The sequence below is a fragment of the Hoplias malabaricus genome, chromosome 10 (assembly GCF_029633855.1).
Source record: "Hoplias malabaricus isolate fHopMal1 chromosome 10, fHopMal1.hap1, whole genome shotgun sequence".
In the NCBI taxonomy this organism is placed as follows: domain Eukaryota; kingdom Metazoa; phylum Chordata; class Actinopteri; order Characiformes; family Erythrinidae; genus Hoplias; species Hoplias malabaricus.
Window position 1 is genome coordinate 27,248,291 of NC_089809.1, and position 14,660 is coordinate 27,262,950.

General features: G+C 38.2%; 2 protein-coding genes and 1 non-coding gene across 3 annotated transcripts; 1 reads left to right on the forward strand and 2 right to left on the reverse strand.

Moving 5' to 3' along the window:
- Positions 1–863: 863 nt before the first annotated feature.
- cyp4t8 (cytochrome P450, family 4, subfamily T, polypeptide 8) lies at positions 864–8,226 on the forward strand. Its single transcript, XM_066682637.1, has 12 exons — positions 864–1,194; positions 2,103–2,247; positions 2,336–2,380; positions 3,565–3,692; positions 3,796–3,920; positions 4,032–4,186; positions 4,886–4,992; positions 5,203–5,393; positions 5,726–5,859; positions 6,684–6,748; positions 6,872–6,954; positions 7,311–8,226. Exons 1-12 carry the CDS (start codon positions 931–933, stop codon positions 7,480–7,482), a joined length of 1,614 nt encoding a protein of 537 aa, XP_066538734.1. The 5' UTR covers positions 864–930; the 3' UTR covers positions 7,483–8,226.
- ppp1r8b (protein phosphatase 1, regulatory subunit 8b) lies at positions 8,203–14,309 on the reverse strand. Its single transcript, XM_066682639.1, has 7 exons — positions 14,034–14,309; positions 10,670–10,730; positions 10,026–10,179; positions 9,704–9,918; positions 9,401–9,545; positions 9,234–9,298; positions 8,203–9,150 (listed from the first exon to the last, which is right to left on the reverse strand). Exons 1-7 carry the CDS (start codon positions 14,087–14,089, stop codon positions 8,803–8,805), a joined length of 1,044 nt encoding a protein of 347 aa, XP_066538736.1. The 5' UTR covers positions 14,090–14,309; the 3' UTR covers positions 8,203–8,802.
- On the reverse strand, positions 10,405–10,564 carry LOC136709132 (small Cajal body-specific RNA 1). Its single transcript, XR_010804445.1, has one exon. It is a non-coding gene; the product is annotated as a small Cajal body-specific RNA 1 (non-coding RNA).
- Positions 14,310–14,660: the final 351 nt, after the last annotated feature.

Consider the following 14,660-nt stretch of genomic DNA (forward strand, 5'->3'; position numbering starts at 1 on the left):
CACAATGCAGGTGGATTGGCGACTCAAAAGTGTCCATAGGTGTGAGTGTGTGAGTGAATGTGTGTCTGTGTTGCCCTGTGAAGGACTGGCGCCCCCTGCAGGGTGTGTTCCTGCCTTACACCCAATGATTCCAGGTAGGCTCTGGACCCACCGTGACCCTGAATTGGATAAGCACTTACAGATAATGAATGAATGAATAATTTGGAACATTTCTACTGCTCCATTTACCATGAATATTTCACACTATGTGAAAGACTGATGTGTTCAAATGATGGAAATAATTAAAATTGAAACTTGAAAACAATAATTGAGATATATGTTTTCTTTGGATATGTAAATATGGTCATGTATTCTAATTTAGCACCATGTATTTTGCATAGTTAAAGCAGCATGGGCTTAATACATTGAAAGTGAAAGATCAGGGCTGAATGACCAGACTGCAAACACATGCAGCCTCTGTGAAAAATATGATTATTTCACTATTTCAGCATTTCATATAAACTGTTTGGCTTGGGATCAAGAATTTTTGAAATGTTGACATAGTTTTTATTTAAAATATTTGATTGGTTTTCATTTATGTTTTATTATTAATCTATTTATTAATTAATATTGGCCATTTAACAGGAATCAATGGCAAAATGCAGATAATTTGATGGGACTCATTTTTCACAACACACCTTTGTTTTCAGCAGTAGCTGAGGCACTGGGCCTACTGAGGGAGCACAACACATTCTCAATTAAACCACAGATGCACCATGCACCAGCATACTAAACTACTGTGGTCAGAGACCTAAAGTTTCTCAGTCATTAGCCGGTAGCCAGTTGACCTGTTTCTCTCATCTGTTGTGTGCTACTTGGGAAGATACAATTATCTGGCAAGCTACAGCAGACTTTTACCTCAGCAGTAGGAAGAGCCCTTCCCACTTTCCCATGGTCGGTCTCTCGCTCTCATTCACAGTCCATGGCAACGTCACAACTGGAAAACAGCGAGCCATGGAGGTTTTCTATTATTTCAGGGATATAGCGAAGCTGTACCTCATTCCGTTTCGCTTCTATTATATTTTCGGTGTCGTGTGTATAATTTACGTTGCGATTGCGCTGACTAGAGTTATTCTGAAGAGAAAGAGAGTCATGCGTGCATTTGAGCAGTTTCCAGGTCCACCTGCAAACTGGCTTTTCGGAAACGCCCGTGAAGTAAGTTTTACCACACCGTTACGCGATTTACACGACATTCTCTTTAAAAGCTCACAGGCTTTCAAACGTAACGGGCGTAGTTTAAGTGGCAAGTGTGATAAATCAACAGTGAGTGCTTTAAACCACGTAAATATGCATGCAGATGGTTCAGATTGCATGTTGTGTTGGGTATAATTTAACACAGTATACAGTACAAACAGGCTTAAATATGTCAAATATTAAACATTTGAATGAGGATTTACTTTTATTTGGGGAGATGGAAAAATAAAACACAACGTGCCATGATATCTGCACAGAGCACAGTCCATGTTTTACCAATATCTTCGTTTAACAAAATTACTGTGCATAACATTATGAACTGTATTCTTTTAGATTTTGACACGATGTGCCCAAAAGTTTGCATCCAGTTGTGCAAGAAAATTTAAGTGAAATGCTATGAGTTTGTACACATAAATCTATGTAATTTTTGGACTTTGGCATGGACATAGAAAACCTTCACTAACACGTGTAAATATAAAATTCTCTTTAAAATAATAATTGGCAGGGATATAAGTGTAAGAACCAGTAGTGATATCCCTGCCCCTGAACTATTTAATTACATTTTGTAAATGTTTATTATGAATGTTGGTATCTGCTGAGAGCATGATTGCCTTATAACAAAGGCATGTTTGGCCAGTATTCAGAATAACAAGGCAATTGCATTTTTGACTCATGGTCTAACACTGAGTAGGCTTATTGTTAGCATTTTAATGATTAGGTCACAATAAAAGCCCATTGTAGAGAGATAACTGAAATAGCATGTTACAAGATAAGGTATGCACGAGGACTGGATGATGCCTTTGGTTTACACAGCCATGGAAAGCCATTTTTTGTACCTAAAAACCCATGCTGACCAATTCCTACTTCAGTTTTTGCAGGATGGAAATGATTTGGAGAAGATAACCAAATGGGGAGAGAAGTATCCCTTTGCTTTCCCACTGTGGTTTGGCCCAACGATATCATTTTTAAATATTCATCATCCAGCTTATGTGAAGACTGTTCTGGCCTCAACAGGTGCCCTTTGGTCTATTTGACTATGTCAGATGATTGTGTATTTTATAACAGTTTGATGAACCTAATGTTTTGCTTTCTTGCTTTACAGAGCCAAAAGATGATTTTGCCTATAGATTCCTCATCTCTTGGATAGGTAACAGTATACAAATGAATACATCAGCTAACCATTTGGTTTCATAAGTACAAAGAAAACACAACTTTTATGACAAATGTCACACAGCTTGTGGGTTCGAGGCCCGCTCCAGGTGACTGTTTGGTGTGTTCTCCCTGTGTCTGCATGAGTTTCCTCCGGGTGCTCAAATTTCCTCCCACAGTCCAAAAACACACATTGGTCGGTGGATTGGTGACTCAAAAATGCCCATATGTGTGAGTGAATGTGTGAGAGTGTGTCGCCCTGGGAAGGACTGGCGCCCTCTCCAGGGTGTGTCCCTGCCTGGCACCCAGTGACTTCATGTAGGCTCCGGACCCACTGCGACCCTGAACTGGTTAAGTGGTTACCAGTGGCAGAGGGTGGTCTTTCAAGGAGGGGAAGCTCAATTTCGGCCTACATCATAAAATCTGTTGGTTTATTTATACGTAAATTCTCACGGATCTTTACACCAAAGGATCGCTGATTCGCTCATTTCGCTGTCAATCAAAAAGGGATTCAGCCTCAGACAGATCATCCAATCATCATGCAGAAGCTGAGCGTCCGGGCCAGCCAAGGCCAGCCCACTGCCCCATAGACCCCCAGAGACGCTGAGCGTCCGATGGGCGGGACAAAGCCCAGCATTTATCCAATGACTCGTCTTGTTTCGCTGCACTTAGCTGCTTCTTTTAAAGCACTGTGAAGCTGCGGGAATGATTGAGAGGAAAGCCGCGTCTTTACCAGTGATAAGAAGCTGATTCTGAATAAAAGTTGAGCGCGTTGTAGTGCATATTTATTCAATGACATGTACACACAACAGTATATATTTGATCACTTATTTTTTACATTTTAGGGGAAGCTGAGCTTCCCTTGCAGTCTTAGAGCAACGCCGCTGGTGGTTACAGACAATGAATGAATGAATGACAAATTTGTAAATTATTATGTAGGTCTAAGTTCATCATCATAAAGGTAAAACCTACTTTCTTAAAAATTATCTTCTCCCAGTTCTGAATGAACGGTTTTGAGCATAGTGTAGTGATATCCCTGCTCAAACACATATGATTCAGGTCAGCTTTTAAGTGCCAGTTTGAGCAATGTAAAGCAATGTCCTCTGCTCTGAACATTGATCTTCTAGGACTGACAATAAATAAGAGCAGTTAACCCAAGTGTGTGTTTGATTGTCTTTGCAGGGGATGGTTTGCTTGTGTCTGCAGGACAGCGATGGTTTCGTCACAGACGTCTCCTCACTCCTGGCTTCCATTATGATATCTTGAAGCCTTATGTGAAACTAATTGCAGATTCTGCCAAAATTATGTTGGTGAGTTTATTATCTCGCATGAATCTGTAACTCTTAGTTAATCTTTAACGTGGACTTATGCAACCAGCATGTGTTTTGATGAGGATCTTTCTATTCCTCAAAGGACAAGTGGGAAGCATATGCAAAAACAGAGGAGTCCTTTGAGCTTTTTCAACATGTAAGTCTGATGACACTGGATAGCATAATGAAGTGTGCCTTCAGCTGTAACAGCAACTGTCAAACAGAAAGGTGCGTTAAAATTAATACATAAATATAAAGCAAAACAAATAAAAAAAAAACCTCAAGCCAAAATTTATTACAGTCATGTTTATATGTTATTATATGCTATTTTCATTTCAGCGGCACCAACACTTATATAAAAGCAGTGTATGAGCTGTGTGACCTGGTGAACCTCCGGTTTCGATTCTTTCCATATCACAGTGATCTAATTTTTCACCTCAGTCCACATGGCTACAAATATAGAAGAGCATGCAATATTGCACACAAACATACAGGTATGATTAAATGCAATCAATCTCAGTAAAGAGAAACATGACCAAAGTAGACTTTACTAAAGCTGCCAATAAAGCTCTCTGAAATTAGAATATTACATTTATGCATTTCAAGGACAAGCACCGACTTATTACAAGTTGTTGGTGTCTGTGGTATGTATTATTTGTGATGCTACATCAACATTAGTCCTTAGGCAAAAATCCTAATGCCACATTGACTGCTTAATTTCAGTTGCTGTGGGTAAGAGTGTCAGCCAATTGCATAAATATAAGTGTAGGGTGACCAGACGTCCTCTCTTACCCAGACATGTCCTCTTTTTTAGACTTAAAAAAATGTCCGGGCGGAATTTCACAAACGTCCGGGATTTTGTTTTTCTAGAGCTTACATAGAACTTCGAGAAGCGCTTCGTTCACAAACTAGTCCCACCCTCCCCTACTCCGATTGGTTCGCTTGAGTGAGAAGGGGGCGTGGTGAAGTAGCCTAAAATCTTCTGATTGGACGGTCTGACTGTAGCGCTACCGTTATTGGTCGAAAACATTCTCTGTAAACATTTAATTGGTCAGTCTGCACGTTAGTAGTTGTCCACCCCGACTCCCCCCCCCAGAGACGAGTCCTCTTTTTCACCATATCAGATCTGGTCACCCTATATAAGTGGAGTCAGTTTTACTATCAATTTAACATAAGCATTGTTTTGTTTACAGAGGAAGTCGTGAAAAAAAGGAAAAAAGCTTTAGCTAATGAAAAAGATCAAGACATTTCTCAAAGGAAGAGAAATTTAGACTTCCTCGATATTCTTCTCCATGCTCGAGTAGGTTAAACTCACTATTTTTCCTTTCACCATCACAACATTTAGTGTATCAGTACTAATGTTAAAAAGCTACTGTTAGTAATACAGGACACTATTTACAGAACCTTGCTCAGTAGTTTCTGGTGAAATATATATATTTACCTCGAGATTAGCAGGGACCTATTAAAAAATGTGTAGTAAACCGGGAGCCATATTAATTTCCATTTACAGGATGAGCAGCAGCAGGGTCTGTCAGATGAAGACATTCGAGCGGAAGTGGACACTTTCATGTTTGAGGGGCATGACACCACAGCCAGTGGCCTTGCCTGGATCATGTACTCTTTGGCCAGCAACCCTGAACACCAGGACAAGTGCAGAGAGGAGATCATACAAGTCCTAGGGGGAAAGGACAGAATAGACTGGTACTTTTATTTTAATACTATTATATTAGTATTATTAATTGCATGTTACAGAAATTAAAATACAATATATATATATATATATATATATATATATTGCTGGTTTGTAGTTATATGCCAAGCAGTTTACTTAGATCAGCATATCATCTTAACATACTAGTGTCATTACAAACCAGACACCTCAATTCCATTCATCTGAATTTGTGGGCTGTTGTGGACAATTACACTGGTGCAGTCCCTATAGTTATCGATGTTGGCTATGATGACTGTTATTTCCAATGTTTGCCTATATCCCTCTCTGTGTGCCTCTTTGATATTCTAATCCTCTATTTCAGGGAGGACCTCAATAGAATACCATACACCACAATGTGTATTAAAGAATCCTTACGTCTGTATCCTCCTGTACCAGGAATGGCACGGAAGCTGACTAAACCCATGACATTTTTTGATGGAAGGACAGTGCCTGAGGGTAAGCGTTCTCTTCTCAGGTACTCTACCTATAAACTACTATAACCAAATGGATGGAATTTCAAAAGGCCCATAGCTATTGGAAGCACTTTGCATGTTGCTATTGAGTTAGTTGAACACCAATCATTAATAAGTAATTTTATGCTTCTCTGAAACTACAAAACCTAGTTCAAACCATGGAAAAAGACCCCATACCATTGTTCTGTTAAAACAAATTTGGCTGATAGCATTCAACATCGGCCATATTCAGATTCATCCCTCAGACTGCCATATTGTGAAGTGTCATTCATGACTTCAGAAAAAAGCAGTTCGTCTGGTCCAGAGCTTGACAACACTCCAGCCAAATGCTTCCCATTACAAATGGGAACAATCAGTCCTTGTGATGATGTTTCTTTTAGATGCCGTTTGGAATTGGATAGTGAGTGTTCAGCAGGCCTGTTCTAATGAGGTCTGTATGAGTGTGTTATTGCACTTCTCCACTAAGGAGCACTTACATTTGGCTGAGTCAACTTTTTTCAGAGACAGATAGGAAAAGGGGGTTTTACTGAAAATATAATGTATTGTTAAATTTATTGTTAAGATTTATGATATCATTTTTTCACATCCTTGAAGATAATTCTGTCCTGCTGACCTATAAGGCAACTTTTTAAAATGGAATTTTACTAAGCAACAAGTCCTCACAGGGTTAACTGTATATTTTAATATTGTCTCTCTGATCCAGTCTGTTGAAACATCAAACAACCCGGTTGAGTTTTCTGTTACTGTTTACATGCAATAATAAAATAAAAAGAAACAAAGCTGGTCTGCCCTTTTTTCCCCTTATAGGTTGTCTTGTTGGTACCAGTGTTTATGGAATCCACAGGAATGCCACAGTTTGGGAGAATCCAAATGTATGAACTTATCTTTTAAAACTCAAATTAATGTCTCTATTATTTTTAATAATTCCATTGCCTTCTCTTCTACTTATTTTTTTTTACATTTGTGTCCAATAGTGAATGTTATTCTTTCCCTAGGTGTTTGACCCACTAAGATTTTTGCCAGAGAATACTGCCAAGAGATCACCTCATGCTTTTGTTCCCTTCTCTGCTGGACCAAGGTTTGTGGACATGGAGGCAATTTGAGAAACACCCTGGTAAAGAGGCAGGCAGAATTTCACTTAACATTCACACGGAAAAAGCACTGCTCTATTATCTGGATGAAGTTTGGAGAATTTGTGCATATGCCCTCATTCTGTGACAGTGCTTAGCAGGACAAAATAGAGCTGGTGACATGGCATTTAATTGGTATAATACCATTTGATAAAAATGTTTTGATATAAAATCTTAGTAAGTAACATTTTACTTTGGTGCGGACAAATTCAGTTGCATAGAAAGTCCTTTTGGTTACTAAATTCTTATTTATTCCTCCCCAATCTACTTTCTTTATTCACATTATTCTCTGTATTTTCTCTAGGAACTGCATTGGACAGAACTTTGCTATGAATGAGATGAAAGTAGTAGTGGCACTGACGTTGAGGAAGTACATTCTCATCAACGACCCAGATCAACCCCCAAAGATGCTCCCTCGGTTAGTACTCAGGTCCATTAATGGAATACACATCAAGATCAGATTAGTAGAAAAATAATATTTAAAGAGAAGCCACAGTCAGTAATTGTGAGAAAACAAGCTCAATTGTTTGTTCTATATTAGAGTTGTTTCATGTTGTAGAATGGGTTTCTTTATATCTTGGCTTTGTTGTAGTACTAGTTTGGCTGATTTTTGTTGTATAACTGTAAAAATATATTGGAGGTTTAAACAAATGAGCTGGAATTTTAAATGTGTAATTTAATATTAGTTGGGTTTAATCGTTCTTTTAAACGTTATTATTGAGAAGGACATAAGTATGATAGTAGTATTACATAGCAAAATTATATATAAAAAAAGCACTTATGTTGATGACAAGTATTACGTCTTACATGAACCAAGAATTTTTAATAAGATTTTCTCTCTGTACTTGCTGTATTTTTATCCAGAGAGCACATACTTCTAACAACCTTGTTTATTCGTTTTTATGCACCAACACTGGTACAACGTAAAAGAGTCAGTAAACAATTCTTAGGGTATATTACACAACTCTTGGGTGTTTCATATTGGGCATAAACTAGCGGTGAGGTCAAGCAAGTCAATCATTAATGGAATACGAGAGACATTTTCAGACAGCCGTGTCTTTTCTTTTGTATGCAGTTTAAAACCTTCGGTTGTTTATTAATCAATGTGTATAGAATAAGACCAATGGGACCAATGTCTGCGATGAGGCAGCACTGCTGTAAGAGTTTGTACATGGTTTCTAGATCAACTATGATTAGTTACTCAATTTATTACTGATCCAAAAAAGGTGTATACAAAATAAAACTGATGGTTTATTGTCAGTGTATTTCATAGTACAAAAACAAATCTGCATACTACAAAGAATCGTTCTGTAAATTTCCAAAAATTTTTATATGAAATGTTTATTCTTTTTCATTTTTTTTAAACATATTCAATAGTGGGAAAATATATGGCACACTATGCAGTGTCTAAGAATCTTACTCCTATAAATCTACTGCCATCTTGTGACTGAAGTCAAGTATCACAACCACTGTATGACCAAATCATATATGTTGTCCAAAATAACTGCCTTCTATTAGAAATATGTAGCTGTAATGTGCGTGCATAAAATCACCAGCAACTGTCCTTATCCTGATCAGGCGCCGGGGACGATGGCACTGCAATAAAAACTGCTATTTGTCACTAGCTTCCTCGGTTCCTAAACTCCAATGGGACATTTAAATATTTAAAAATAATTTGTCCAAAGAATAGGTCATCTTTACTGGAATGTCTTGTAACACACTGATATAGAAGAAAAAAATATGTAAAAATCACAGCACATCCATAAAGTCCTTGATATCTCCACAAATGTTGGCAGCTAGAGAAGTAAAGATGGTGTTGGCTTTTTGCCAGGCCATGCCTCTTTGGCGTATTTCTTTTTGCGGGGCTCACTCAGGCCCTCTGGAATGTAGGGGCCTGTTACAGGAGTGGGATTGAGGGTAATTGGTGGCAGAGGTGGCTCTGGGGCCAAGTCTACCTCTGGAGCAGGGTTTGGAAGTGGGAGTCCCCCCAAGAGAGTGGCTCCACCTGGTGCTCCTGTCAGATGACCCTCATGGCTTGTGGGTGGGAGGTCTCCATACAGCCCTCCTCTCAAGGCAAAACTGTGTGAATGTCGCATGACAGAGTCCTCTACTCCCAAAATATTACCACTCTCAGTTTTCTTCTTCTGTTAGTGAAAGAAAAAACATGTCATGAATTTAATGCAAGTGAATAGATAAGTAAAATATGGTGCTAGAAAAAATAAACTACCTTCATAGGAACCACAGCAGTCTGCACCATGTTCCTAAAGCGTCCAACAGAGGGGTCAATATCCTCTGTAAGGGTCAATCAAATATATAGTGGGTTTTTGGTTTTTAATTCCACACACTGGCAATAAGAGGTAAACATTTTTATATTTGTAAGGCACTTATGTTTACCTGGGTTGATAATCTCATCATCTTCATTAAAGCTCACTCTAGAACTTTTCCTTTTTCTCTTGGGCCTCGGGATATCCAGATTGCCTTCCTCTATATTCAGAACAGATATCCGTTTGTTGTGTGCAGTGTTGAACTCTGTGAGGTTCTTCCATGGTCCAGAGAGAAACGAAAACACACATTTACACAAATCAGGAAAGCACTTCTATAGCTGGGATTTTAATGCTCACTCTTAAACTTGTTAAATAAGTAGAAGCAAATATTTAAAATAAAGTTGGAAAAAGTAAAACAATAAAATCCACACACCTCAAGCTCTGTCTCCTCTTCAGGAAGGCCCAGAAGTCCCTTCAGTTCTTCGTCATCTCCAGCTTTTTCCCCTGTCCCCACATTAGTCTGACTCTGGGGTTTCTCACGAATTGTATAGAAACGTGTGGAGGCCCCAAAAGAAACAGTGGAGTCAATAGGAACCTGCTGAGGCTTGTGTGGCTCCAAACGAATGTGTCCAAGGAAGGTACCATGCGCTATTGGGTGGGTACACAAAAGTTGTAGTATAGCACCTTTTTAATTCTCTACAGAGATATGGCATGCTTGAATTTGGTATTTTCTTCTTCAGCGTAGAAAGACTTACTACTGTTAAGGTCAATCAGAAAAAGCCTCTTCAAATGTTTGTGGTAGACTAGGGCAGCATGGACTCGAGAACATGATTGATGATCAATAGTGAAGTCACAAATATCTGGATTCCTCCCAAACAAGTAATACTTCTTTTCATCAATAATTAGTTTCTGCACAAAAAATTATATTTTACCAGGCAGTATGTTTTGGGGCATATTATATAATAAGTGAATATATATATGTACCATTGTATACAGTTTTAACATTAGAATAACATTTTTTTTATTAATCTACACAAAAAAAAACTGTTTCACTCTAATATCAATTGCTCAAATGGTAATTGAAACATTGCTCAACTGATGAATTAAAACAGAGTAAACTGCTGCTTAAACATGTAATGTATCCCTGAGTCATAACACCTGAAAGAAAGACTTTGCACTAGGTGCTTAAATCTCAGGGCCTGTCTCTATAGCACCATTCTTGACCCAACAGCCACTCGTGCACCAGTACAAAAAACAACTGGGCAGCAGACAGTCAGGTTAGTATCTAGTGCATTACTATTATGGCCTCTAAGAAAATGAAACAACACACAGAAACTATACAGCAAATAAGTTTCATGAAACTTAAGTACAGATTAAATTATTCTAACTTAAGTATTACCTCAACGAGCTTGTCTCCTTTCACCACATCCAGATGGAGTCCTGGGGGAGGCTTACCAGCCCTAAAACAAATATCAAAATTCAATCTACACAAAACAGCATTTGACTGTTGCAGTGTCCATGCTTTAAAGTAACCATCTGTAATAGTGTTGTCACAATCCCAATATTCAGAATTTCGATTAAAAAAAACCCTAAAACATCAGGAAAAGTAATATACTTTCTTTACAAGTCGAGGGCAGTTGGCAAAATCATAGTTCTGTGAGAGCTGACGCGTGGACCAACTGTGCTGCTACGTCTCTGGAGCAGACGAGCCACATTGAGGGAGCTGTGTCTCCTGGAGCTCCATCTCCAGGGACAGAGAAGCCGCAATGAGAGAGCTGTCTCTCCTGCCCACGGTCAGTCCCGGTGTTCTAACGCATTTTGCTACTGGCAATTATCTTATATAAAACGTAGGTATGTACTATAAAAAAGGTTTGTACAGAAAGTCACTGGTGCTAGTCAGGTTTTTTGCTTTTTAAATAACTCACTAGAAAGGTTGCTAAAACTATCAGCAAAATCATTAAGGGCGGGAGAAGAGGCAAAGCGCTGCAGGCGCACACTCACTGGAAATATCACTCTTATTTTAAACACTCCTTAAAAGTACTGGTACAAATTGTATGGGGTATTGTACCATTTTTAACAACAAAGTATTAAGGAGCTTTTCTAGTATCGGTATACCATTCAATACTAATCTGTAATATATTTATTGTACTGAATCATAAAATGTCCGCGACCCTGAAATGGAAAAGCAGAAAAGAAAAATGTATGTATGTATCATAAAATGTCAAGGGTATGTGATCAGAAATTAAGTTAAGGCACGGTTGTCTCTGTGAGAGGCCAGTATATTTTCTGTGACGAGGTCCATTCCAGAGCAGCCTTCTTGATGTTTCAGCCTGTCCAATTACAGGCTAAACCCACTTGGTTGCCAGGTACACGCAATAGTTTACACAAACATAGCATCTTGCAGCTATGAAATAATCACGCAAACTAATGTTAGGTTTGACTGGACCTAAAAAGCCTCAGCAGCCCTCTAGAAACCTCCGTGATTTGGGACAGAATGAAATGAGAGGAAATACTGGCTATTTGGTTGAAAGTTGGAGGCAGCTTACAAGCAGCAAGACTACAAGATTGACAAAGAGGTGGCAAACTTTCTCTTGAACAGGTAACATTACGTCATTTCTGAAAAAATTATAAAAAGTACAGATGCCCAGAATAATGGTGTAAACCCATAGATTGTGTTTTATATAGAGAGGAACAACGATGGTTGGAAAGTGTAAGGACTGTGAAGGTGAATAGCAACGTGACTTAAAGCTGTAAGGACTGTGTTTTGTGTGTTTTATACTAAGGTGGTGAATAGCAACATGACTGAAAGGTATAAATACCATAGTTTGTCTGTTTTAAGGAAATTATGGTTGATGGTGGGATAACACCAATATACAAGTTTCACTATGGTGAGTAGATATTTTAGTGATATTTATGGTTGTAGAGAAAAACAACAGCACCAGACTCATCTAGTCAAACAGTTTAATGTGGACAGCAATGTTGCAGGAAAAACTATGATAGTTCAATTTCTGCCTAGAGAGAAGTAGAGAGAGTCACTTGATGTACAATAGGTTTGTGGGTTTTAAATGGTTACCTGGAACAATAGAGAGGATATGAACATTTTAAATAAGAACCAAACATCTGCCTCCTAAATGACATTCATTATGACGGGTAACTCGATAAGTAAGATAACCTGCCTTGTCTTCTCTAAATATTTAAGATAAATTTAGACAGTAAAGGATTGTAAATGCAGGGAAAATGGCAGACACTCAATTTTTTGCCTTTCTGTAGCATAGGTAGATTTTTGAACACTTTTCTCTATAAAAGGTTGATTATGGCACGTTTTTTTTTTAGCCAATATGGTTCAACGTTTTAAAATTCATCTTGTGCTCATTCATGTATATTCAGTTTTCCTCAAACTGGCAACCTGCTTGAGCTCTCTCCACTGTTTTGAATGTGTTGCTGTTCCTATTCCAAATGCTTCGTGTCAGCATTACAGATTGCGCTTCAACTAAATTAATAAAATGTATCGGTTTTATATGGATCATTATTTATATACATTCATATACATCTCCCTGTGAAGGCTCCTCTCTCTCCAGGGTGTGTTCCTGCCTTGCCCCTAATGATTCCGGGTAGGCTCTGGACCCAACGCGACCCTGAACTGGATAAACGGTTACAGACAATGAATGAATGATTCCTGCAGCAGCATCTATGGAGGACCAGATATCCCAATAAGAAAAATAAATGAATAATTCAAAAGAAAAAACCCATTAAGAATTTATATATATATATATATATATAATTTTAAAAAATCATAAAAATATATGTTCAATCAGAAATAGAAAAATGTGTATAAACAAATAAAATGATTCACAAAACCTACACACTGAATGATGGAGCCACAGCTGTTCTCAGTGTCAATGCAGGGCCATGAACATGCGTCCTCATAGTCTGGGCTGGATCTAGAACTACACCTTTTCTAATTTTAGTGCTGTTTAAGATACCAAAATTGAACTTGGGCAGTGGAGAATGATGTGAAGCAAGAAAACAATGGCGCATAGTCAGAAACAATCACTGACTGGTGGTCAAGGTAAACACAAATAAGCTATGGGCAGTTTTACAAAAATGGATTTCTCAAAAACAATATGCAACTGTGATGAAATGTTATTTCAGCAGCGTAATCAAGTCATGTTCTTCATATTTTGCAGTTCATTAATACTCTTTAGGAAAACCAATGAAATCACCTAGTGTTCCTTTAACCCAAACCGATTTTCTGCAGTAGCATCAAAAATTAGCCTCAATTGGTAGCCTTTACTGTCCGATACATTACACACAGCTAAAAAAAAACCACTTACATTACGCTCAAATAAACCCTTTTGATGCGCAATAGCTGTGTATAGCAAAGCTTTAAATCCTACATAATACTGCGTTTTCGTCTCCTTTGTGTGTCCTTAAACTCTTCAGAACCGACCTCGACCAGCACAACTAGTGATAGCTAACTTAACTCAGACTGCTTGCTACATAACCTTTAGCTAGTGGTACATTGACTTCGAATGGTAAAGTCGTGTTTGCAGCATGGACACGAAACATTCTTTGTGAGCAACAGCCTGCCTCTAAAGGAGTACGTTAAATTTGTAAACACTTGTTTAGGCTGGTTAGCAAACCAGCTAAAATAGCACTTCGACAAACCAGCGAATAAATCTCTCCATATGACTCCCTAACCTTTCAGTACAGAGTGGAGTCAAATCCTGAACCAGAAGTAGTATTAATGTGGAGTTTCTTACCATGAGGGACAGTCAAACTTCGGAGCATTTATAGGTGTAACGTTAGTCTTCGCCATCGTGCTTCAGCTACATTCTTCATTCATTCAGCGCCTCAACTCTGAACCCGACCGTCCACTTTCAGCTCACTACAGCGCCTTCTAGTGCACCGACAGAGCACACAGACACAGCAGGGACATCCATTTGTTCATTCGTTATTTTTCTGTAGCCGCTTCATGTAGTTCAGGGTCGGGAGCCTACGTATCACTGGGGGCAAGGCAGTCATCCTGAATGCGGTGCCCGTCCATTACAGGGCACACATTTACGCAGTCACTCTCACACACTCACACCTATGGACAAGATTCAATAACAAAACCAACTTCCATATATGGAGGAATTTTTGTGACAATATTACATAATAAAATGAATAAAGAAATAATTAATTAAAGGGAGAAATAATTAATTCAATGTTTTATTAAATAATTAAATTAAATTAATTCAATAAATAAAAATATTTACAAATGTATCATTTAATTAATTATTTAACTGTTTATTATTTCATGCAACTTGCAGCCTTGCACCATGACATAAATAAATTGGGCCTAATTCCAATTAATTCATATTGATTGGCTAGATTGCATGGTAAGACGA

Bases quoted from the DNA above. Each gene is read 5' to 3' on its own strand.
- cyp4t8 (XM_066682637.1), top strand. From the start codon at position 931: ATGGTCGGTCTCTCGCTCTCATTCACAGTCCATGGCAACGTCACAACT. The intron at 1,195-2,102 runs GTAAGTTTTACC...TTCCTACTTCAG, and splicing joins TTTTCGGAAACGCCCGTGAA to TTTTTGCAGGATGGAAATGA. The intron at 2,248-2,335 runs GTGCCCTTTGGT...CTTGCTTTACAG, and splicing joins GACTGTTCTGGCCTCAACAG to AGCCAAAAGATGATTTTGCC.
- ppp1r8b (XM_066682639.1), bottom strand. From the start codon at position 14,089: ATGGCGAAGACTAACGTTACACCTATAAATGCTCCGAAGTTTGACTGT. The intron at 9,546-9,703 runs GTGTGTGGATTT...GGACCATGGAAG, and splicing joins AAGAGGAGACAGAGCTTGAG to AACCTCACAGAGTTCAACAC. The intron at 9,151-9,233 runs GTAGTTTATTTT...TTTCACTAACAG, and splicing joins CTGCTGTGGTTCCTATGAAG to AAGAAGAAAACTGAGAGTGG.